Source organism: Phocoena sinus, chromosome 15, assembly GCF_008692025.1.
Source record: "Phocoena sinus isolate mPhoSin1 chromosome 15, mPhoSin1.pri, whole genome shotgun sequence".
Classification (NCBI taxonomy): Eukaryota; Metazoa; Chordata; class Mammalia; order Artiodactyla; family Phocoenidae; genus Phocoena; species Phocoena sinus.
In genome coordinates this window covers 14,919,965-14,942,994 of record NC_045777.1, presented here as the reverse complement: position 1 = coordinate 14,942,994, position 23,030 = coordinate 14,919,965, and the positions used below count along the sequence as shown (strand labels likewise).

General features: G+C 55.2%; 4 protein-coding genes across 5 annotated transcripts; 1 reads left to right on the top strand and 3 right to left on the bottom strand.

The window, feature by feature from the left end:
* Positions 1–12: 12 nt before the first annotated feature.
* SPATA25 (spermatogenesis associated 25) lies at positions 13–2,363 on the bottom strand. Its single transcript, XM_032604379.1, has 2 exons — positions 1,469–2,363; positions 13–1,078 (listed from the first exon to the last, which is right to left on the bottom strand). The coding sequence occupies exons 1-2, from the start codon at positions 1,521–1,523 to the stop codon at positions 567–569; spliced, it is 567 nt and encodes a 188-aa protein (XP_032460270.1). The 5' UTR covers positions 1,524–2,363; the 3' UTR covers positions 13–566.
* A 107-nt stretch (positions 2,364–2,470) lies between these two features.
* Positions 2,471–4,288, bottom strand: NEURL2 (neuralized E3 ubiquitin protein ligase 2). The gene is given in 3 exon segments (XM_032604378.1): positions 2,471–2,710; positions 3,518–4,078; positions 4,081–4,288. Coding segments are annotated over 3 exon segments (855 nt in total). The 5' UTR covers positions 4,259–4,288; the 3' UTR covers positions 2,471–2,594.
* Positions 4,289–4,564: 276 nt separating this feature from the next.
* Positions 4,565–11,480, top strand: CTSA (cathepsin A). The gene is given in 19 exon segments (XM_032604374.1): positions 4,565–4,693; positions 4,901–5,082; positions 5,622–5,733; positions 5,996–6,032; positions 6,035–6,045; positions 6,135–6,220; positions 6,452–6,590; positions 6,592–6,609; positions 6,952–7,043; positions 7,418–7,502; positions 8,076–8,148; positions 8,151–8,166; positions 8,248–8,296; positions 8,298–8,327; positions 8,415–8,554; positions 9,622–9,697; positions 10,400–10,489; positions 10,664–10,768; positions 11,024–11,480. Coding segments are annotated over 19 exon segments (1,479 nt in total). The 5' UTR covers positions 4,565–4,639; the 3' UTR covers positions 11,108–11,480.
* On the bottom strand, positions 11,397–22,539 carry PLTP (phospholipid transfer protein). Of its 2 annotated transcripts, XM_032604371.1 has the most exons (16): positions 21,483–22,539; positions 20,732–20,842; positions 20,546–20,645; positions 19,743–19,871; positions 19,015–19,170; positions 17,887–17,950; positions 17,723–17,786; positions 16,746–16,837; positions 15,438–15,614; positions 15,297–15,356; positions 13,840–14,004; positions 13,676–13,743; positions 12,502–12,544; positions 12,324–12,387; positions 12,162–12,238; positions 11,397–11,728 (listed from the first exon to the last, which is right to left on the bottom strand). In XM_032604371.1, the coding sequence occupies exons 2-16, from the start codon at positions 20,829–20,831 to the stop codon at positions 11,597–11,599; spliced, it is 1,491 nt and encodes a 496-aa protein (XP_032460262.1). In that variant the 5' UTR covers positions 20,832–20,842; positions 21,483–22,539; the 3' UTR covers positions 11,397–11,596. The 2 variants fall into 2 exon arrangements, with proteins under 2 accessions (XP_032460262.1, XP_032460264.1); XM_032604373.1 differs by lacking the exon at positions 21,483–22,539 and having other exon boundaries at positions 20,732–21,455.
* Between the last annotated feature and the right edge of the window lie 491 nt (positions 22,540–23,030).

Genomic DNA, 23,030 nt, shown 5'->3' with positions numbered 1-23,030 from the left:
GCCTTTTACTAGCTATGTGACTTAAGTCACGTCACCTCTCTAAGCCTCAATTTGTTCATCTGTAGAAATGGAGATCCCCAGAGCACTGGTAAGATTAAAGGTTAAGTGGGCATGTAATGGGCCTGATGCCCAGTGGGTGCTCAAGTAAGAGATAATTTTCCTTCCTTGCCTATGGTCCTATCACCTGTCCTCAGCAGGGTGAGAAACAAAAGGCAAGAGGAAAAGTCACCTTGCCTAGGGCTTTGTACAAGAACTTTTGATCAAGTACCAAAACAGAAGAAGCCTCCACTCTCCAAGCAGGGCCTCCTACCTTGGTAATTTTCATTGTAACCAATCTGACAAGACCTATGGCATGGCTTAACAGTTTCTGGAAACTTCCTGGGGTCTGGACCCTGACGGGCTGGTGTTTGTCAGAATGGCTCAAACCACCACCCTATCCGCATCCCTGCCATAGACACCCGCCAACCCTGCCTGCCCAAAAACCATACGGAGAAGCCACCATGTGTCTGGTGCTATTTCATCCCACTGCAAGAAGGAACCGGGAGGCTGGCCCCTCCGGGATCTCACTAGGGCCACCGTGCCCCCGCCACAGCCCCCGCTGGCTCCAGATGGGCCATCATGAAAGCTTGAGCTGCCCGGATCAGGTCCTCTTCCCGTAGGCCTGGGACAGGCACGGTGGGGATGCCAGCGATCATCATGGCCAAGGTAAGGATGCAGATGTCGGGCTGGGAGCCGGCCTCTTTCCCTCCTGTCTCAGAGGGCAGCCCACATGGCAGCAGGGGCCCAGGCCTGCTGGGGCCGCCCAGGTAGGGAGCTCTGCTTCTGGAGCAGCCATCCTCCCAGCCCAGGCGCTCCGGCTGCCTCGCGTGGGGGAATTTGTGGCAGTACTGGCTGTACTCCTTCCGCCGCAGTGGCTCCCAGCTAGCCTCCCCAGGGCAGCCCCTGGCTTCTGGCACTTCAGGCACTGGTGTCGCCTGCTCAGCTTTCTGGCTCAGTGGGCCTTGTCCACCAGAGGCCACCACCACTGGCTCTACAGGACTATAGAGGCCAAGGGATGAGCCCAGAGAAGCAGCCCCACCTGCAGAGACAGGAAAGGGATGGAATGTTATTCTTGGTCTCTTTGCGGAGGAGGCCCTGAGGGGCAGGGCATAGGAGCAGAGCTCTGGGATCAGGGGCAATTAAGACCAGCCCAAGAGGGCTGTCCCGTGGTTGGGAATTAGGTTTTACTCATAGCCACAGCCCCAGTCAGTCCTAATGCAGACAGGTAATGGAGAATGTTTGCTGAATGAATGAATGAGCAAGTGGGTAGCTATTGGCAGGAACTTCTGGAATAGCTTTCTTCCAAGAGAAGTGACTCCAGGTCCAGCCCAAAAATGCCCAGCAGAACCTCCACCTCCCCCCAGAGCCAGGAAGCAGGTTCTCAGGGGAAGTTGTAGTACACCCTCCAGTTCCAGGAGCCCCCTCTCACCTTGGCCGGAAGGTGGAAGACCTGGATGAGTTTGTGGAGACATGAAATAGGACATGGCTGCTCTGAAGCCCCTGTTTGTGAGGGAACAGTCATCTGCCTTCTGTCCTACCCTCTCCGCCCTTCTAGAATGTCACCTCATAGTCCCTCCCTTTTACACCTGGAACCCAGCTCAGGGCATTGACCTGTTCATTCTAGAATGTGTACATGACAATGGATGGGGTTAAAAGAGCACTGGACCAGGAACTGGGCATTCTAGGTTCTTGCCTTTACCTTGGGCAAGTCACCTGGACAGTTTTGTTCCTTGACATCCTCAGCTGTAAGATGGGGATGACTACCCACTACCTCACCAGAAGTTATGAGGGTCAAATAAGATCATTTGTATGGAAGCAAGTGATCAGCGATACAATTAAAGGAGTCTGATGCTTTGTGCCCTGTAGGGTGAGAGAAGGAATACTCTGCATTCATTCATTTGCTGTGTGACCTTGGACAAATACATTCCCATCTCTGGGCTTCAGGTTCCCATCTGTGAAATGAAGTACTTGGTCTAGGGCACTGGTTCTCATCCCGAGCTGCACATTAGATGCTCTTGGAAGCTTTTAGAAATCCTGATGCCCAGACTTATCCCAGGGTCAATTAAATCATAATCCCAGTTAGCAGTATTTTTTCAAAGTTCCTCAAGTGGTTATAACATGTGCCAAACTTGAGACCTCTGTTCTAGGGAAATGCTTCTCAAGCCTGGCTGTACCTTAGAATCTCTAGGGGAGCTTTTACAAAAACAATGTCTAGCCCTCATCCTTTGACAAATCAAATGAGAATCTCCAGAGATGGCGTCTGGGGCACCAGCAATCCAAGTATCCCAGATAATGAGTAGCCAGGCTAGGAACCACCGGTCTAGGTGATGTCAAAATGCTCTCTCATTCTCTCATCTACCCTGCTGACTCCCAGTGATTCTAAAAGAAGTGCCCCTCACAGGCTTCAGGGCAAGGAGACCCTCCAAGGATCAGCATTAGCAACGACTGTGTTTATTTCCATCCTGGCTGGTATCAGTGTGGCCAGCTTCAGGGCAGCCACACCTCTGGGGCCAGGATGCATTCACGTGGCCCTGCTCCAGGGTGGCTGCAGGCCTTCACTCATACTTGCAGAAATCCTTAAGTCCTTTGGGCAGGTGGAGCCCATCAATGGCCAACCGGTGCACCACACTCCTCTGGATCACGAGGCGGCACAGGGTCTGCAGGGACGGCACTGTGGAAAGAAGGTTGTCAAAGGCAAAAGGAACGGGAGGGTTGGGCCGAGGCTGAGACCTAGATCTAGGTCTTGGTCCCCTCTTTGTCGTTAACTTGGGCAAGTCCCTTCACTCTCCAGGCCCAGCCTGGCATGGGGCTATTCACAGAACTGAGATAAGCACCTCTTTCACACCACTGTCCCAGTTCTGCAGCCCTATTTCCATTATAGCACCCATCCTGCTCCCTTCCCCCTCGCTTAGCAGCTTCTGGGGTCAGGGGTGGCATCTGATTGACCTGTGCAACCCCCAGCCTCCTGCACAGGCCCGACACAGAGGGGGTTCTCGTTCACTGTATTCGTAAAATGTCATCAGATGGATAAATAAAGGCTTAACAGGGCTATCATGAACCAGACCTCAGGATTAAGAAGCTCTCACATGGGGTTTAAAAGTGATGCCTTTAAACTGGTATGCCCAAATCGATGAGCATTTGTCTAATAAAAGAGCACATAATTCTCAAAGAGGACCAAAATCTAAAATCGGTGTAGAATTCATGCCCTAGGTTAATGCAGAAAATATTGGCAAAGCCAGAAAGGGAGTTAGAGGGCATCCTAACCAATCACAGCCAAGGTGGGTAAATTGAGGCCCAGAGCCAGGGAAAGTGACTTGTCCAAGGTCACAAGTAGAGGCAGAATCTGAAGTCAGATTCCCCAGCTTCTAAAATAATGCTGGACAAACCAAGGCCTTGCTACCTGTTTCAGGAGTCCTAGCAGGTTCCTGTCCCAACACTAGGCCAGGAGGGGTCGCTGCCCAGGGTGTGGGATACCTACAGCCATACTCGACCTGGACCAGGCGCACGCTCTTGGTGGAGGCGAAGACGTCCACCACCGCATAGAGGGGCTGGGCGGCTGGCAGCCCCCGGGCGCTGGGGCCCATGTCCTCGCCGTTGATGACGATATGCATGTCAGCCGTGCCGTCGGGGCGCGGGCAGAAGAGAACGCCCAGGCGGCTCCGACGCGCAGTCGGAGGCAGCATGTTCAGCTCATAGAGCTGGTCCAAGAGGTGGCTGTACAGCCCGGGACGGCTGCGGCCCACCAGGCGGTCGCGGGGAATGCGAAACTGCTCAATGCACAGATGCGGTTCCACCAGGAGGGCTGGGGGGCAGCTGGGGGCCAGCGCCTCCGCCTCCGGGCGGCCCTCCCGGGGCACGCGGTTGTGATGCCGCGTGATGGCGAAGACCCAGGTGTGGCCGAGGCTGACCAGGTCGGGCAGCGAAAACTCGGGCACGGCGGCCAGACTGGCGGGGTCCAGCGCAGTCAGGCCGAGGCGAAGGTGCCCGCACCAGCCCAGCTCTTTCTCCTCGATCTCCACCAGGAACACCTGGCCGGGGCCAGCGGCTCGCGACTGAAGCACACGCCGTGGGCGAAGCTCTCCACGCGTGTGGCCCGCGTCCCGGAGGGGTCCACGCGGATGTTGGCACCGTGTACCGAGTGGAAGCGGGTGGGAGGGGGCTCGGGGCGCGCGGGGCCCCAGGGCGCACCCAATTCCACGGGGTCGGAGGCAGCAGCCATCTCCCAGCCATGAGGCAGGCCAGCGGGCGCCGGGGGCTATTTTGGGCAGCGGGCTCAGATGGTGACCGCGGGGGCACCATGTAAAGTACTTCCCCCCTGACTCCCTTCCCCGAGGCTCTGCCCAGGGGTCCTAGCGCCGCTGGCTCAGCCATCCCGCTTAGAACGGAGTCCCCGGGAGGCTGGGGGATCCTGGCCATCCACACCTGGGTCATCTGACCGCCGGCGCCCGGGATACGACCTGCGAGGCCCACGGACCTTCACCTGGTTTGACCGCCGCCGCCACCGCCCCCTCCGTCTTCCGGGTGCTCGGGGACGTGGGGGCGGGATAACAAGGAGGATGACTGTCACATGACGCTGGAGCACACGTGACTCGGAGTACACATGACTTCCCATCGCGGGCCACCTCCGGGAGAGCAAGGACGCGAGGGAGTAGAGGTGAGGGGAATCCGGAGGCTGGAAGGGATCCAGGAGCCCCCGGGGCGGGGCGCAGCGCGGCGCGGCGCGGCGCGGCGGAGGAAGCTCAGCGGGTGGGAGCTGGGACTGGGCCTGGGCTTCCCTCGCTGATGAGCCGCCAGCTCTTCCCCAGGGGCGGCTGAGCAGCGAGCGAGCGAGTAAACAGCCGGCACCCGCTTCCTGCCGCAGATGGTACGAGCCGCGCTGTCGCCGCCATTCCTCCTGCTGCTGCTGCTCTCCTGGGCGCCCCGAAGCGAGGCAGCCCCCGACCAGGACGAGATCCAGTACCTGCCAGGGCTGGCCAAGCAGCCGTCTTTCCGCCAGTACTCTGGCTACCTCAGAGGCTCCGGCTCTAAGCACCTCCACTACTGGTCTGCAGCCCTGCCTTCCAGGGCGGGGTTGGGAGGGACACTGCGATGCCCACCGGGGGAGATGATAGGGAGGGGGGTTCTTTTTTTTTTAATATAAATTTGTTTTATTTATTTACTTATTTTGGCTGTGTTGGATCTTCGTTGCTGCGCGCTGGCTTTCTCTAGTTGTGGCGAGTGGGGGCTACTCTTCGTTGCGGTGCGCGGGTTTCTCATTGCAGTGGCTTCTTTTGTTGTGGAGCACAGGCTCAAGGCGCGCGGGCTTCAGTAGTTGTGGCTCGCGGGCTCTAGGGCGCAGGCTCTGTGCTTGTGGCTCACGGGCTTAGTTGCTCCGCGGCATGTGGGATCTTCCCGGACCGGGGATCGAACCCTTGTTCCCTGCATTGGCCGACGGATTCTCAACCACTGCGCCACCAGGGAAGCCTGGGCGTGGGGGTGGGGTGGGGGGGTGTTATTAAGACCCCTGAAGGAGCCTGGGAGCAGGGAGGGTGGAAGGAGCCCTCCCCCCCACCTGCATCCATCCTAGCCTGACTCCCTCCCAGGTTTGTGGAGTCCCAGAAGGATCCCAAGAGCAGCCCTGTGGTGCTGTGGCTCAATGGAGGTCCGGGCTGTAGCTCCCTAGATGGCCTCCTCACCGAGCACGGCCCCTTCCTGGTGAGTGGAAAGCAGCTCAGTAACCCCCTGGTAAGGGGCAGGGAGGGGACAGTTCCCAAAGGAAAGAAGCGGGGAAGGAGAAAAGGACTTTGTGATCTTCTGAAGATGTGTCCGTTTCCTGAGCCTCAGTTTCTTCATCTGTACCATTGGCTTGACTATTAGTACCTTTCAGGGATTTGCCCGATTGTACAGTACTCAGCACGGTGGCCCTTTCCCTCCCCCCAGCTGGCTCTCGGGACTTAGCCATCTCTTTCCTCCGCAGATCCAGCCAGATGGTGCCACTCTGGAGTACAACCCCTATTCTGGAACCTGGTATCGCCGCCTCTGTGGGTCCTGTGGGGGTGTCCTGGCACTGGATGGGGTGGGGAGCCCTCCTTAGCCCGTTTCCACTTCCCCTGTAGATTGCCAATGTGTTATACCTCGAGTCCCCAGCTGGGGTGGGCTTTTCCTACTCCGATGACAAGTCTTATTCAACCAATGACACCGAAGGTGAGTCCGCTGCCTGCCCACGTGGCCCCAGCCTTGCTGGGTGGCATGATGCGGGGAGAGAAAGGGCATGCCCTTGGAGTCCATCTGTGGCTCTGTTGCGTGCTAGGTGGTGTGGTTTGGGACAAGTCACATCCTGTTGCACAAAACAGGATGCGTTGGTGTCATTATCCCTGAGATTCTTCTAGCTCAAACACCAACACTTCCCGATTCCCTCCATCCTGCCATCCCAGGTGGCCCAGAGCAATTTTGAAGCCCTTAAAGATTTCTTCCGCCCTCTTCCCGAATACAAGGACAACGAGCTTTTCCTGACGGGAGAGAGCTATGCCGGCATCTACATCCCCACCCTGGCAGTGTTGGTCATGCAGGAGTCCCAGCATGAACCTTCAGGTGCAGGGAGGCTGCAGGAGGGAAGGGAGGCGTCTTGGGGGTCATAGCCTTGTGGTTAGCAAAGGTCAAACAGGTCAGCGCCTCCATTCCAACCCGGTCTTCCTTCATAACATTCCTGCCACTAGCTGGCCTCATCCCCGGCCTGTGTGCATTCCGCAACAGGGAACCTACTCCTCAAGCTGCCAGCTCCATTCTTTACGTTGAGTGGCCTCCCCCGCCTCCACCCACTCCCAGAAGCCAGCCTGGGTTTCAGTTTCCAGACTGCTGAAGGTCTGGGTGCGGGTCAAGGGAGGCTCTTCTTCCTCACCGTCCAGATGAGCTAACGCCCTGGGTGTTTCACAGGGGCTGGCTGTGGGCATGGACTCTCCTTGCTATGAGAAAGATGACAACTCCCTGGTCTATTTCGCCTACTACCATGGCCTTCTGGGAAACAGGTATGGGAGGGGACCGTTGCGCAATCTCTGGGGCGCAGCAGGTCATGGGACCTCAGGTCTGTCCGCCAGGCACATGATATCCTGGGTCCTACCCTGTTTGATGAGCAGAAGGTTGGGGCTGGGTTTTGCTAGAAAGGTTTGGTGCTGAAAAGGCCAAAGCATAGACATCAGAGTGTAAAGGGACCGAAGGAGGGCTGCAGCGTGGCCCAGGGCAGCCAGGTTTTGGGAGCTACATACCACGCCCTGTGATAAATGTCATTGTTCCCTGGGGATTAGATCCCTTGGGTCCAGGCCGTGATGGGAGGTTGAGAATATGGGGTGTTCGCCTTCTCTGCCCACCATGGGCCTCAGCAAATCTCACTCATCTCCTACAGGCTCTGGTCTTCCCTCCAGACCCACTGCTGCTCTCAAAACAAGTGTAACTTCTACTACAACAAAGACCCACAATGCGTGACCAATGTGAGGTTCTGCCCCTGCCCTCCGTCACCCTGAGAGCCCCCATCCTGAGAAGGGGACCACATCCCCTTTGGGACTCCTCCCCCTCATCCCCCTGTTGTTTCCTATCCTGCACCCTTCAGCAATTCGATGTCCTCTGGGACACATGAGTATGGATGTGTTCCCACAACCACTTCCTGTGACTTCCTGTGAGGGAAAGGGCTCTCTCACTCATCCATCGTCTTCGATATGCCAGGACTGTGCTCAGCTATGGCAGTGTGGATTGTTCCATCTTCAAGAGTCTCCTTCAAGGGAGATGGTATTAGGCACATTTTCCAGATAAGGAAACTGAGGCCAAGCGTGTCGAAGTCACTTGCCTGAAGTCACAGTGCTAGGAAGTAGAAGCCTTAGGATTTGACCCGGGACTAGCAGATTCCTTCCACTGAGCCTCAGTTTCCCTGCCTGTGAAGAAAGGGGGGAAAGGGTAGTGACCAAGCGGAAGCAGGAAAGCAATAAAATCTTAGGGCGCTGTTGTGGGAGGTCATGGGGAGGCCAGGATTCTGTAAAGCATGGTGGCTTTTGGGGGTATCATTGCAGCTTCAGGAAGTGTCCCACATCGTGGGCAGCTCCGGCCTCAACGTCTACAACCTCTACGCTCCATGTGCTGGGGGGTGCCCAGCCATCTAAGGTGGGCCCTGCCGTGTGCCCCTTGGGCCAACCCCAGTCCCATCTGGAGGCTCAAGCACTCATCCCCCGACCTCACTTGCAGGTACGAGAAGGACACTGTCGTGGTCCAGGATCTGGGCAACATCTTCACGTCGCCTGCCATCCAAGCAGATGTGGCATCAGGTGTGCAAGGGCCCACGCTTACCTCCCAGCAGTGTGGGGAGGGACAGGGCAGGGAAGCAAAGATCCTGACCCTCTGTGCCCCCCCAGGCACTGCTGCGTTCTGCGGGAGAGGTGCGTCTGGACCCCCCCTGCACCAACACCACAGCCGCCTCCACCTACCTCAACAACCCTCTCGTGCGGAAGGCCCTCCACATCCCCAAGCAGCTGCCCCGCTGGGACATGTGCAAGTGGGTTTCTGTGACCGCTTGTGGCCTGGGGGGTGGCGGGCTGTTGTTCCCAGGGATCCTTTGGCTAGGGTTTCTCAGTGGGGACACAGAGGGTGTTTGGGGTGTGACCTGAATTGTACAATAGGATGTTCAAGGTCTCTGACCCCCCCGAAGTTGATTGATATTCAGCCACCTCATTCTTTTTTTTGTTTTTTGTTTTTTTGAGTTCCCAACCAGGGATTGAACCCGAGCCCTTGGCAGTGAAAACGCAGGAGTTCTAACCACTGGACCTCCAGGGAATTCCCCCAGCCACTTCATTCTTTTTTTTTTTTTTTTTTTTTTTTAATTCTTGGCTGTGTCAGGTCTTCGTTGCAGTGCATGGGCTTCTCTATAGTTGCAGCGCACGGGCTTCTCTCTAGTTGGCGGCGCATGGGCTCTATAGTTTGTGGCATGCAGGCTGCCTCGAGGCGTGCGAGCTCAGTAGTTGTGGAACCGGCTTAGTTGCCCCAAGGCATGTGGGATCTTAGTTCCCCGACCAGGGATCCAACCCATGTCCCCTGCATTGGAAGGCGGATTCTTTACCACTGGACCACCAGGGGAAGTCCCAGCCACTTCATTCTTAAGCAGCCACATTGGTTTTTAAAGTATCAATTACTTAAATGGTATTTAGTAAAAAGACATTCCAATCCCCAGCTCCTCCCTGACTCCAGTACCACCCTAGCTGCCCACATCTCCCATGACCCCTACAAGTAAGAGGGTGATGCCTGGCACAGCAGGGGCCACTCAGTTCCATTCTGATTGGTCAGCACGAGCCCTTATGCACTCATGCCAGTGCAGCCCAGCCATGTAACAAAGTGTCCCTGTACATTTCTAGATGGAGGAGAGTTGGGGACCTCTGAATTCCAGCCCCTCCCCCCCATCTAGATAAGTCCTAGAGAGGTTACATGCCCAAGGAGGGACTGAATCCCAGCTATCTGCCTCTTAGGCTGGAGCTTGGGAATAGGAGGGGATAGGGGAGGGCGTCTGATCTATTGTCCCTTTTTCTCTCCCAACCTGGACCTGGTCCTCCTGCCCATGTGCTCCTGCAGCTTCCTGGTGAATATCCAGTACCGCCGTCTCTACCAAACCATGTGTTCCCAGTACCTGAAGCTGCTGGCCGCACAGGTGAGTGGGGCCAGCACAGCTGGGTCCACCAGCAGCCTCAGGACCCTGGAGCAGTGTGGCGAGGCGGGGGCTCCTTCAGGGCACCACTCGGGACAGGGGAAGCTGAAACTCCAAGAAGTGAAGTCACTTGCCCTAGGTCCTGTGGTCAGCAGGGTCAGGATTTGAACCTGGCTCTGTCCCCACCTTATGCCGCTCTGCTGGAGGGGGCAGAGAGGTCCGCATCAGCCAAGGAGCCCTTAGGGTGAGAAGAGCTAGTCAGATCGTGTTACAGAGAGGCAGACTGGGGTCTGAGGTGGGAGAGGGCCTTGTCCAAGGTCACCTAGGAGATACTGGCAGAGCTGGGGTAGGACCAGGTTCTGTACAGCACAGTGGTTCGAGCATGGGCTCTGGGGTCAGACTGCCTGAGTACAAGTCCCTTTACTAGCCTACTAGCCAGGTGACTCTGGGCAAGTTTCTCATATATCTTGAGACTTGATTTCCCCATCCATAAAATGGGGTTATTGATGGTATCTACTACCTTCATAGGGAAAGCATTTAGCAGAGCACTGGGCAGGTAGGAAGTGGTCAGAAAACACAAGCGTTTCCTGGTTTATGCTGTTTAGCTGGGCCTCTTGAATTCCCTGAGGGGAAGGGCTTGAACTGGGGAAGGGCTGGGGTTTGGGCTTATTCCAAACCCCCCATTTTTCCCCTGCCCTGCTTCAGAAATACCGGATCCTGCTGTACAACGGAGATGTGGACATGGCCTGCAATTTCATGGGAGATGAGTGGTTTGTGGATTCCCTCAACCAGAAGGTGAGCCCGGGGTCCCAGCCCTGGGGTTGGGCCGGTACAGGGGTAGTGCAGCGTGGCTCTGGCAGACAGAGGGGGCAAACCTGGAGGAGTTCCCGGCCCCTGAGGTCTTGCTGGTGGCTGTGAGCAGAGATGACGGGGCAGCTGCAGGCTGCTAAGTCTTTCCTGGTGGGGCAGATGGAGGTACAGCGCCGGCCCTGGTTGGTGGACTACGGGGACAGTGGAGAGCAGATCGCTGGCTTCGTGAAGGAGTTCTCCCACATCGCCTTTCTTACCATCAAGGTAGGGCCTGGGCCTGGTGAGGACTAGGGTGGCTGGGGGGATGGGGCAGGACCCACCTGTCCTTTCCTTCTGACCTCCTTTTATGCTGGGTTACCAACTGGCCCATGGAAGGGCAAGTTTTCGGGGGAAGATGGGAAAAACAGATGGATTGGGGGAGCAGGAAGGTCACTAGCTAGAGGGGTCCAGTAGGATGAAGGAAGCACCCAAGGGCAGGGGTTGTACAGGGAAGGAATCTCACGAAGCTTTGCCCTTCAGGGTGCCGGACACATGGTCCCCACTGACAAGCCCCAGGCTGCCCTCACCATGTTCTCCCGCTTCCTGAATAAGCAGCCATACTGATGACCATGGGAGCAGCCCCCCACTGCCTGATCCAGCCCTTCCCAGCCTCTCCTACCAGAAGGGAGGTCCTCCTTTATACAAAATGCCCCTGTGGGGCAGATCCCTGCCTCCAGAAACTGACCCCACCCCGCCTCCGCAGCCCTGTGCATCCCAGACCTGGCCCCAGCGCCTCACATATACAGTCTGGGGGGAGTTTGCACTTTTTAACTCACTGGGGTAAGGCCTGGTCCCCTCCCTGCTTAAAGAATGCCCTCAATGCACTGATCGCATCCCAGGAACACAACAGAGCTCAGGACAGCCCACGGGGGGGGTGGACGGACTGTAATTGATGGATTGACTGTGATTATGGAATTAAATTGGGTACAGCTTAAAACCCCATCTTCTCTGTGGCACTGGGGGTTAGAGGACACTAGAGGCTGTGATGGGGTGAGGGAGGGGATGAGAGACAGTGGAGTCCTGAATGCAGCTGCCAGGGTCGGGGTTGAGGACTCAGACAGCTGCCATGGAGGGTGGCGGGGCACTGGGTGCTCGGGGGTCCCCGGTGTTGGCAGGCCGGTTCTTCTCAATCACCTCTCGCAGCCCTTTGGCAAAGTGGAGGTCAGCCCCGATGGTGAGGAAACCCTGTGCAGGGAGGCAGAGAAGGGAGTCTCTTCATTCCATTACCGAGAGCAGGGTTTAGAGACGGAGACAAGAGTCCCTGGCCTCAATCTAGTGGGAGAGGTGGAGCAGCAGAGCGGTTCTTATAACTCCCTATGAAGGGTGCTGAAACAGAGGCTGCAGGAGCACAACCTGTGGAGGTCAAGGAGGGCTTCCTGGAGGAGATGAGCTCTTAGCTAAGACCTGAAAGATTAGTAGGCACTGAGGGTAGAATCAGGGAAGAGTGTTCCAAGGTGAGGACACAGCCAGTGCAAAGGGCTGGACAAATCTGATGTAAGATTAAAATAAGAAGAGGCAGTTGATAAGGGAGAAGCTAGGATCAGGTCACGGAGGGCACACGAGAGCTGTAGAGGGAGGGGAAGGCTCTGCCCTCCTTCCCCATCGCACCCCTACTCACCGCGTGGTTTGTCACCACCTCGCGCACAAAATCAATACCCTCGGGGAGTGGGATCTGCACCCCACGCCAGGTCCGCTCTGTGGATGGGAACAGCCAGCTCAATCTGGGCCCACCTGGCTCCCCTGTCCTTTCCCCCTCCCTCCTCACTTCCCCCAGCCCTACCATTAAGCATGGGCATCACCCCAATCTGCAACATGGTCTTCAGAGGGGCCTGCAGTGGGATCAGCTGGGAGGGAGGAGGGAGGAAGTTGGGGCAGCCTGTAGAGGGTGGGCTCGCCTTCGCTGCCCACCTCAATCCCAGCCCTGGCCCGCCCCCCCACCCCCTCAATTCCCAGCTCACTGCCAGCGACTCTAATGCAGACTGGTTTGAGTAGATTCGGAACCTGTGGGGAAAAAAGAAGGGTCCAGTGGGCACGAGCCCTTGGAAGCTCCACCTTCTCCAGGCCACTCAGGCCTCTACCCACCCAAAGCCCCTGAGTTTCAGTCTTACATGTTACACCTACAAACCTTTCCAGGGGGTTCTACCAATTTCCAGGTGTGTATCCTTGGGTGAGTCATTTCTCCCTCTTTGAGTCGCCTTTTCTCCAAGTCTGCTACTTTTTTTTCCAGTTTTTTTGTTTGTTTAATTTCAAGTCTGCTACCTTTTATTTGTGGAGTACCTCCTATAAGCTAGACTTATGCTGATGGCTTTACATGTGTTGTTTACGTTTATTTAGCAAAACTTTCAGTGCTTACTCCCTGCCAGATACTGTGCATGTTAAAAAGTTAAATATTATTAAACTATCTTAAAATGCCACCTCATAACAACCCTAAGAAACAGGCACTATTACAATTTGCACTTTATAGAGGAGGCAAATGAGGCCCAGAGAGATTAAGTAATTTGCATAAGGTCACATAGCTGGCAAACTGCAGAACCTGTCTCCATAATCTAGACTCTTAACCTCTACCCTGCGTTATCTCATTTAACTCCCCAGAACAACGCTGTCCAATAGAACTTTCTGTAAAACGTTCTGTATTTGCACTGCCCACACAGTAACCATTAGCTACATGTGGTTATAGAAATGAACAACTGAGGGACTATTTAATTGTAATTAAATGTAAATAGCCACATGTGGCTAGTGTCTGCCACATTAGACGGCACGTCCTTGGAAAGTAGGTGCTACTATTTTCTATATTAAATGCATGAAGAAAATGAAGCTCAGAAAGATAAAGTGACTTGCTTTAAGATCACAAAGCTAAGATGTGCAAAATCCATGTTTTCATGCACTTTGCTGTGTGACTGTAGGTGTGTCATTTAACCTTGCTGGGCCAGCTTGGTCATCTCTCATAATACCTGCTCTGGGTGGTGAGAATGCAGAGAAACGACACTAAAATGAAACACTTTTTATGCGTTAACAAGACCCCAGCTCTCCAGTGGCTTATAGGTATGACTGCATTTTAGCTCCCCAGTAGCTTTGGGCAGGTGTGATTACCCTGAAGACACTGAGGCTCAGAGAGGTTACAGGCTCGCCCACCTGCGCAGGTCCAGCTGTGTGCGCAGCACCTTCCCCTGGAGTGCCATCTTGGCACTGAGACGGGCATCCTGTGTAGGAAGGTAGGGAGGGCGGTGTTACGGCCCCAAAGGGTGTCCGCAGTCCTCCTCCCCGATCCCTCACAGCCCCGACGCTGGTGTCCGTACCATGGTCATGCTGGACAGCTTAACCTCGGGCTGGTCGGGTGGGACCAGGGCGATTGTGACACTGGCAGTGACAGAGATGGTGGTGCCCGAGGGCTTGATGGTACAGCGTGGTGGCGCCGTGACCTGCAGCTCCAGCTTCAGCGGAGAGTCGATCACTGCCGGGCTCTGGGGACAGAGCAGGGAGGACAGGTCAAGTTCCAGACGGGTCAAGTCCTCCTCCCTGTTGAGTCCCTGGGGAGGAGGGGGTGGCTGTACCGTCTGGGAGCCCAGAGACACAAATGGGAAGACTGGTCTGGCTTCTGGAACCCTCCAGAACTGTGTCCAGCCTCTGCCTTTGCTCCGACAAGGGAATGTTTCATTCTAGGAATGCCTCCTTCCTTCTCTTTCTGCTTTCCTGAGTTCTCAGTATTCAGGACCCATCTCCAATCCAGACTCCTCCGGGACAGTCTCTTTGCGTTAAATATCCCAGGGAATTCCCTGGTAGTCCAGTGGTTAGGACTCGGTGCTTTCACTGCTGTGACCCCAGGTTCAATCCCTGGTCGGGGAACTAGGATCCCGCAAGCCGCACAGCGTGGCCAAAAAAAAAATCTCAAGCTCCGTGCCATATCTCTTTTCTTGAAACTGCTGAGCTATTTCTTCTGCAGGCAGTGTAGTGACCAAGTGCTTACTCTTCACCAAACACTTCACATGTATTAGCTCATTTAAACCTCACAATAACTGTGTGAAGCAGGTATTAAATTACACCCATTTTTGAGATGGGGAAATTGAGGCACAGAGAGGTTAAGCAACTTGTCCAAGTTGTTATTTAGTTGCAGAACTGGGACTCAGACCCAGGCAGTCTGGCAATAGAGTCCATGCTCTTGACAACACTTGGCCACGATCATGATGATGACAAGGATAGCATTCAGAGCAGCTGGTGTTGACTGAGCACTTCCTCTGTTGTTGTAATTGCTCCAAATGTATTAATTCATTTAATCTTCATGACAACCCTGGGAGGTTGCATAGTATAGAGGAGAGAGGCAGGGTGACTTGGTATCACACAGATTCCTATCTGAGTTCAAATCTCAGCTCCATCATTTACAAGGTACAACCAAGGACAGGTCCTTTAATGATCACTGAACTATTTCTTTACAAATTTTAACTCCCCATTAAACAAGGGAAGATAAGCATAAAGGATAATACATCAGTCGCTGTGAAATCCCCTACACTGGCCGAGCTTGGGTTCTCAGCCCACCCTCATCATGGCTTCGTGAAGGAGACGGAGCGGGGGCAGCAAGCCCCCTTCACAGACCTGGAAACAGGCTTGGCCAAGTGAGCAGATGTGGCCACAGGCAGGAGGCCAGGCCTTGTCTACTCCACAGCTGCCACTGGGGGCTCTACTTGCCTCACTGGTCCCAGCACGGTGTGCGGATGGCGTGCCCACCCCCCGGCCAGGTTCCTACCTCCCGCTGACTCACCAGCAGGATGATGTTCCCAAAGTAGGTGGCTCTCAGCAGCATGTCCAGATCATGGGGCACCTGGACCGGGGAACTGGGGATAAGGCAGAAGTTCCATCACAGGCCCCCTCTTGCCCATCCCACAGACAGACCCTGGCATACCTTGGCCCCCACCAGCGACAGCTTCAGGGCTCCTGCCTGGAAGTAGCTCTCCATGGCAGAGTCGAAGAAGAACTCAGAGAAGGCCACGTATACCATCCGCTCTTCCTCGGGCAGCTGGGGCTCCACCGCCCGATTGCGCAGGCTCCAGTTGCCCTCGGCCAGGGGAAAGAAGGCCCCCTGGGGTTGGAGGATCAGGGTCAGGGCCAAGGCAGACTAGCCCAGCACCCAGATGTCTCCAGGCCCTGTGGGGATGGTGGGGGGTTGGACCCGGTTGCTGTCCTTGGGGGACTCAACAGGTACTTTTCTTAAAAAGCATGGAAAGGAGGGTAGCAGGAGTGCTTCAAGGGAGCAATCCCATCAGACTGGAGAAGGGAGGCTCAGCAAAGGGTTCAAGGAGGAGGTAGCACTTGAGTGGGCCTTGAGACTAGATGGTAGTAATGATGGCAGCTGCTGCCTACACATACACAGTAATTCTTCTGTGCCCCTTACCTAGACCGACTCCTTTAATCCACATAACATCCCATGAGATTATCTTCTCTTTTTTTTTTTCTTAATTGTTTGGCCTTGCCACGCGGCCTGTGGGATCTTAATTCCCTGAGCAGGGATCGAACCTGTGCCCCCTGCAGTGGAAGTGTGGAGTCCTAACCACTGGACCGCCAGGGAAGTCCCGAGATTATCTTTTCTTACTGTATTATTTCCATTTACATATTAGGAAACAGGCATAGAAAGGTTAAGCCACTGGCTTAAGATCACACAGCTAGTAAGTGGCAGAGCCGGGAGCTGACCTTCAGGCATTTTAGGCTCCAGAGTCTGTGCTCTGAAACTCTACTACACTCCACTGGGAGGGGCAATGGGAATGGCCATATACTAGTTGAGTGGCCTTGGACAGGTGCCATCGCCTCCCTGAGCAAGTCTCCACATCCCTAAAATGAGTATAACGTCACTACCTGATTTACAGGGTTGTGAGAGGATGAAATGAGATTGTGTGCGTTAGAGCTGAATGTTCAATTCCTTCAGGGAAGATGGGGGAAGACAGCATGAGCAAAGGCCCTGAGGTAGGAAGCGAAGGGCATTTTTTGGAACTAGTAGCTGCAGAGGAACAGGATGAAGTGAGAAAGTTGGGGCCAGACAAGATGAACAAGGCTGAGTGCCAGACTCAGGAGTTGAACCTGATTCTGTAGCCAGTGGGAAGCCACCGCATCCCCGGCAGTGGAGGGGCCGCATCAGAGCTGTGCTTTAGGGAACTAAAACCAGCAATGTAGGGGAGAAGGAGGGGGTCTGGTTACACACACCAGCCAGACAGCTCACCCGGAATTCCATGTCCAGACTGCTGGCGGAGGCCACGGGATCCTTCACGAGGGAGTAGTCAATGCCAACGAGCTCGTCCACAGCGCTGCGCACTGCGGGGAGGGGCTTGAGTCCCGCAAAGCTGTATGATGCTGGGCAGGGTGCTTAAGCTCTCTGGGCCTCAGTTGCTCGTTCATAGAATGGTGATCCTAATACTCCCCTCATAGGGTTGTTATGAGGATCAAATTAGTTTTACGTGGAAAGCATTTAGTGCCTGGTGTGCAGGAAGTGCTCAACAATGTTAGCTGTTATTACTGTGGGAATTTTGTGGTGGTTTTATTTCTTCGGTTTTTTTTTTTTTTGCCGGGGGGCGGCCACACTGGGCGGCTTTCGGGATCTTAGTTCCCCGACCAGGGATTAAACCCAGGGCCACAGCAGTGAAAGCGCCGAGTCCTAACCACTCAACCGCCAGGGAAGTCCCTATTATTGTTGTTGGTATTACTACTACTACTATCATCAGTACATAGGTTTCATCAAGTCACTAAACAAGATGGCAAGGGATTCCCTTCTCTCATTGGTTTCCCCTGCCTTCTCCTTCCTGTCCTGTGCCCCTTGTATGTGGCGTGATGATCTCATAGCTTAGGAAAAGAGAATTCATGTTAATTGAGCTCCTATTAAGTGCCCGGTGATGAACACAAGTGAGGCCCCAACAGCAAGCACATATTAAGGATCTTGACAGCCATGCCCTCAGTCAACCCTCAGCAACCCAGGGGAGTGGTCCTCAGCCAGGCAAGGAAACCAAGTGAGAGAAGTGAGTACTTACCTTGGGTCACGCAGGAAGGCAGAGGCCACATTTGAACCCAGGGCTGTTCCATCACAGGGCTTGGAAGGGGCCTACTCAGGTGCTACCTGATAGCTGTGCACCCAGCCTCCTCCCCAGCCCCACTCCAGATCCAAGGCCGGGCCCAGAGCTCTCGGTCCCACCCGCACCAACTCACCAGGCACGGTGTCCAGCAGGGAGTTGAGAAGCACGGTCCCTGCATGGTAGAGCACGGGGCAGATCTGGGAGGTGGGGGCCAGAGTCAGGGTCTTTGAAAGAGAGGGCACGTCCACCCCCGCTGTCCCCCAACACCACCTGCCCCCTACTCGCCACTGCCCACACCTGCTGGTTGAGGAGGAAGCGCATCCCTGAGGTGATGAACATGGAGAGGAATTCATACACCTTCCTGTGAGGAGAGGAGAGGCCAGGTGAATCCAGACCCTGCCCCACCCCCAACCCAGGTCTGGGAGAAATCACAGCATCCAGAGATGGTGAGGGGTGGGGGAAATACCCCTACTTTGACTTAAATGACCACCTCTTTAGTGGAGGTTTTCCATGACTTGGGCTCAAATCCCCTTCTCCAGGCTGATTCTCAAGACCTCCTCTCCCACCCTGTCCCCCACCAGCCAAATGAATCTACCCAGAGTTCCTCAAATCTCCTCTGAGCATCCTCAGCTCCATATGCTTACTCATGTCTTCCCTTACACCCTCAATGCTCCTGTCCTGTATTTCCCCGTCTGGGTGCAGATGCTTCCTCTTCCAGGCAGTCCTCCTGGATTACCCTCCTCTGAACCTCCCTTCTCCAGAGTACTTTCTTGGTCCCTCTCTCAAGGCCCCAATGACAAATGTTTTGTCCCTCCAGTCAGGCTCTGTGCTCCTTTTTAAATCCTCAGGGCCTGGCATACACTTTGTTGAATAAATAAAAAATTGACCAAATTGACCAACACCAGATAATAAATCCACCATTTTCTCTCCCCCACCCTCTTCCAGAACCAGCACAAATTCCCCTTCTCAGCCCCAAACCTGGAACTATGTTATTATTTTTGTTATTAGTAGTAAGAGCTACCAATTATTGAGAAGCAAGTACACACCCAACCAAGTACACCACTGTCCTCTCAATGGTTATTATTGAGAACCGAGTACACACCCACCCAACTACACCACTGTGTACGCTGGTCCTCTCAATGGTTCTTATCTAAGTGGCTAGCCCATACTATATGTCAGGTACTGTTTTAAATATTTTTATATAGATTAAGATAAACAGTCCTCACATCTCATAAAGTAGGTCCTATTACCATCCCCATCTTACAGAGCTTCAGCGACTTGCCCAAGGTCACACAGCCAGCAAGTGGTGGCGCTGAGATTTAGACCCAGTTAGTCTGACTCCCAAGCCTGCACATTGTGCATTGCACTAAGCAGGTGGGCTGTGGGTCTCAAATGGCGTGCACTGGGGTTGGGGACGGGGCTTACTTGAAGGTTCCCCCAAAGGCTGCATGCATTCTGGAGACAGAGGCCTGGCAGGAGACGTTGGACACTTTGATCCGGCCAGTGGGATCCCGGGAGAGCTGCAGAGCGGTGTGGATGGACACACCCTCGGCAGAGGCGTTGATATATCCCCCATCGTAGCTGCGGTGGGGGTGGGGGTGGGGGGTTAATGTTCACTCTGGCTTAGAGCTTAACCAAGTCTTCACTGCCCTCCTCCCCACCCCCCTACATCATGACTGCTCTTAATAAGACTTTATTTACTTCTGCACAGTATACCGGACATTCTATGAATTGGGTAAGATTGTCCCTATTGTACAGATGAGGAAACTGAGGCTCAGAAAGGCTAAGGGGGACTTCCCTGGTGGCGCAGTGGTCAAGAATCCGCCTCTCAATGCAGGGGACACGGGTTTGATCCCTGGTCTGGGAAGGTCCCACATGCTGCGGAGCAGCTAAGCCCTTGCGCCACAACTACTGAGCCTGCGCTCTAGAGCCCGTGCTCCACAACGAGAGAAGCCACCGCAGTGAGAAGCCCACGCACCGCAACAGAGTCAACCCCGCTCGCCACAACTAGAGAAAGCCCGCGCGCAGCAACGAAGACCCAACGCAGACAGGAAAAAAAAAAAAAAAAAAGGCTAAAGGATTGCCCACAGCTCCACAGCACCCCCAGTCCTCCTGATCCGCCCTCCACTGCCCTGAGGGTGCCAGGTCCTCACAAGAACCAGTAGAGGAGCTGTCTCCGGAAGCGCAGCCCCAAGGAGCCATTGTTGATCTGTAGCATGAGCTCCTGCTCTGGCTGGAAATGGAGCTCAGAGGATGTCAGCTGCAGCTCCATGACCTTCACCCTGTGGGAGGAGACCTCAGGGTCAGATTCAGGACCAAGAAAAGGGGACCCCACCCAACCACAGCAAATTCATTCCCTCCTCTTCCAGTCCAGGCCTGGGGAAGCTGGCGTGGGTAGAATGAATTCTTCCATTGCCCCTCACGTACCCAACCTGTGCTTGGGTGGCGAAAACTTGGACTTGGGTGGGTCAGAGACTAACTTCTCATGACCCAGGTGTTAAATGTGAGCTTCACCCCCTCTTTTAGAAGTCTTCCTTCCCTTCCCCACCCTGGGATTGCTAGACCCTGTCCCCACTATCCTAAACCACAGGACTTTATCTCTGGTTCCTCTGACCTCTCCCATTAGCTCCACCCGGGTGGCCTACATCCCACTCTCATCCACCGGCAATTTTCTTGACTCCGCCTCTCTGGAGCTCTTTGGCCAGCCTCAGTTCCACAGGTTAGGCTTCACTTTTCTCGGTCCAGACTACATTTTTAGGCCACGCCCACCTCCTTGGTCCCGCCTCTGTAGGCAGTCTAGGCCTTTATCTTTTCGGGCCTCATTCAGTGTCTTAAGTCCAGCCTCCTCGATTTGGCCACGCCCACATTACGCTCAGGCATCCTGTCTTCGAGACTCCGTAGGTATTTCCTAAGCCCCGCCCCCTACCAAGACCCCGCCCCCTCGGCCCCCACTTACTCAGAAATATTGTAGTAAAAGTGGCCCTCTCGGCCCCGCAGGTCCGGAATGGTGATGGTCTCCAGCTCTTGCTCCAGAAAGCGCAAACCCTCCTGCTTCACTGAAGCAGCAGTGAGACCCTTAGCTCCTGCACGCCCTGCCGGTGCCACTCCACCCACAGCCGCCCCGGCCCGCCCCCACTCTTACCTAGCTCGAGCGCCTTGGAGGTGATGCGGATCTTGCAGCCGGGGAGCTCAGCCTGAGCGCCAGCCAGCAGCGCTAGAAACAGGGCCCCGAAGAGGGCCATGGCGAGCGGGCCTGGGGGTGGGGTGGGATCGCGGGAGTCATCCGGGCCTCTAAAACCCACTCCTCGGATGGCCAACCAAAAGAGGGGACTGGCCGGGATCGTTAAGCTTGAGATAGCTCTTCGGGGAACTTGGAACCAATATCATTGCCTCCATTTGACAGACGCGGAAACTGAGGCTCATGCGACGTGCGCTCTGGCTCCCAGAGGATTTGGGGCACGGGGGAGAGGAAGGGGACCTCCTCGGCTCGCTTTTGCAACCACCGCATGACGAGTTTGGACCTCCCGGGGACCAACAACCTCCCTCCCTCTCCCAACAACCTCCCTCCCTCTCCCAACAACCTCCCTCTTCCTCTGCGGCGGGCGGGCGCGGCTTGCACGTTACCATGGGAACGGTTGCACGCGCATTCCTCGGGGGTAACTTGCGGTCTCCTAGGCCCCGAGCCGGAGGAGCCAAGGGAGAAAGCTGCCGGCCCGACCTCCGGCTCCCGGGTCTCCCGGCTCCTCCAGGTCCTAAATACCTGTCGTCGGGCTTCTGCCTGGTGCCCCCCGTTTCAGCGCCCTCCTTCAGGGGCTCTCTTCCCCACCCCGGGCTCAGTAGACCACGCGGCCGGGCGAGGGTCTGGAGGTGGATGGGGACGCGCCCCAACTCACTCAAAGGTGGAGCTGGTGGTCGGCGCGGTCACGTGGGGCGGCGGGCAAAGCAGGGGATCCAGGCGGCGGGGTCTGGCGGGCAGCGCTGTTCCAGCCGCCTTTATAAAGACGGGCCTCCCCGACCCCCCTCCTCTCTCCCACTCTCCCCTCCTCCCTCGGGGGTTGGGAGGGAATGGGGCGGGACGCTGGCAGCCGGGAGGGTGGAGAGGGCTGTACGGAGCCCCGTGACAAGCCTGGCCGTCGTCAAGACAAGTGGGGGACCCAAGCCCGGCAGGAGGGAGGGAAGTGCAGAAGTCAGCCCGCCCAACCCCAGTAATCCCTGCTTTGCTGGGACCTTGGTTCAAATGCCGGTTACCCAACTCCTCCTGCGTGATCTCGAACAAGTCATTTCACTTGGGTTCCTGAGCCTCAGTTTCCTCATCCAGCAAAATGTGTGTGACAATAGGAACTACCTCTTAGGCCCAGGGCAAGCCACAGAGTCAATGCCCAAGGCACGTTTTTTTCCTTCCCTTCCACCCAGAATCATCTCAGTACCTCTCTTTGCCAGGTTTCACTATGGGAAGCCCCACGGCCACCCCACGCCCACTGTCTCTGTGTCACTGCCTGCGGATCTTAAGGGCCCAGGGACCTCTCCCACTGGGGTTCATCCAAATACTGCCAGCCCAGGAAGACAGCACACAAGCTGCGGGAATCACCTGGAGAGAGGTTTGGCATTTCCCCAGGGACTGTGGATTTTTGGTGAGACTTTGGAGCTAGGTTCTCTGCACGTGCACTGCCTGTCGGTGTTCCCAGCTCCTAGGATGGGCACAGAGTGGGTGCTTGCTACCTTTTTGTTATCAAATGCATGAAAATGGAAAGGAGAAACGATGATTAATGTCTGTTGAACATATATTTAGCACAAAGCACGAATCCAGGCATGATGACCAATTCCTCCTAATTTGCCCAGAACTTTCCCAGATTTTGAAACAGAAAGTCTCCCTTCCAGGGAGCCCCCTCAGTCCCAGGGAAACCGGGATGGTTGGTCACCTGAGATCTAGATTAACTTGTTTTATCTTCTTTTATTTATTTATTTTTTTGTTTGTATTTATTTTTGACTGCGTTGGGTCTTTGTTGCTGGGCACGGGCTTTCTCTAGTCGTGGTGAGCGGGGGCTACTCTTCGTTGTGGTGCGCAGAGTCCTCATTGTCATGGCTTCTCTTGTTGCAGAGCACGGGCTCTAGGTGCGTGGGCTTCAGTAGTTGTGGCACGTGGGCTCAGTAGTTGTGGTGCATGGGCTTAGTTGCTCTGCGGCACGTGGGATCTTCCCGGGCCAGGGCTCGAACCCCTGTCCCCTGCACTGGCAGGTGGATTCTTAACCACTGCGCCACCAGGGAAGCCCTGTTTAATCTTCTTAACAACCTGTGAGGTTGGCATTATTATGAACCCTCTTTAGCAGGAAACTAGAGGTAAAGACAATCCTTGGCTACCACTGGGGAGCTCAGAGACTGTTCATGGCAGGGTGGGAGGTCAGAAGTGAGTGTTTACAGCCCAGTAGTTAAGTGCTTTGACT

Excerpts from the sequence above, each read along its gene's own strand:
- PLTP (XM_032604371.1), bottom strand. The coding sequence starts at position 20,831 with ATGGCCCTCTTCGGGGCCCTGTTTCTAGCGCTGCTGGCTGGCGCTCAG. Across the intron at positions 13,744-13,839 it reads AGCTGTCCAGCATGACCATG|GATGCCCGTCTCAGTGCCAA; the intron begins GTACGGACACCA and ends CTTCCTACACAG. Across the intron at positions 11,729-12,161 it reads AGGTGGTGACAAACCACGCG|GGTTTCCTCACCATCGGGGC; the intron begins GTGAGTAGGGGT and ends CTCCCTGCACAG.
- SPATA25 (XM_032604379.1), bottom strand. The coding sequence starts at position 1,523 with ATGTCCTATTTCATGTCTCCACAAACTCATCCAGGTCTTCCACCTTCC. Across the intron at positions 1,079-1,468 it reads TCTTCCACCTTCCGGCCAAG|GTGGGGCTGCTTCTCTGGGC; the intron begins GTGAGAGGGGGC and ends CTGTCTCTGCAG.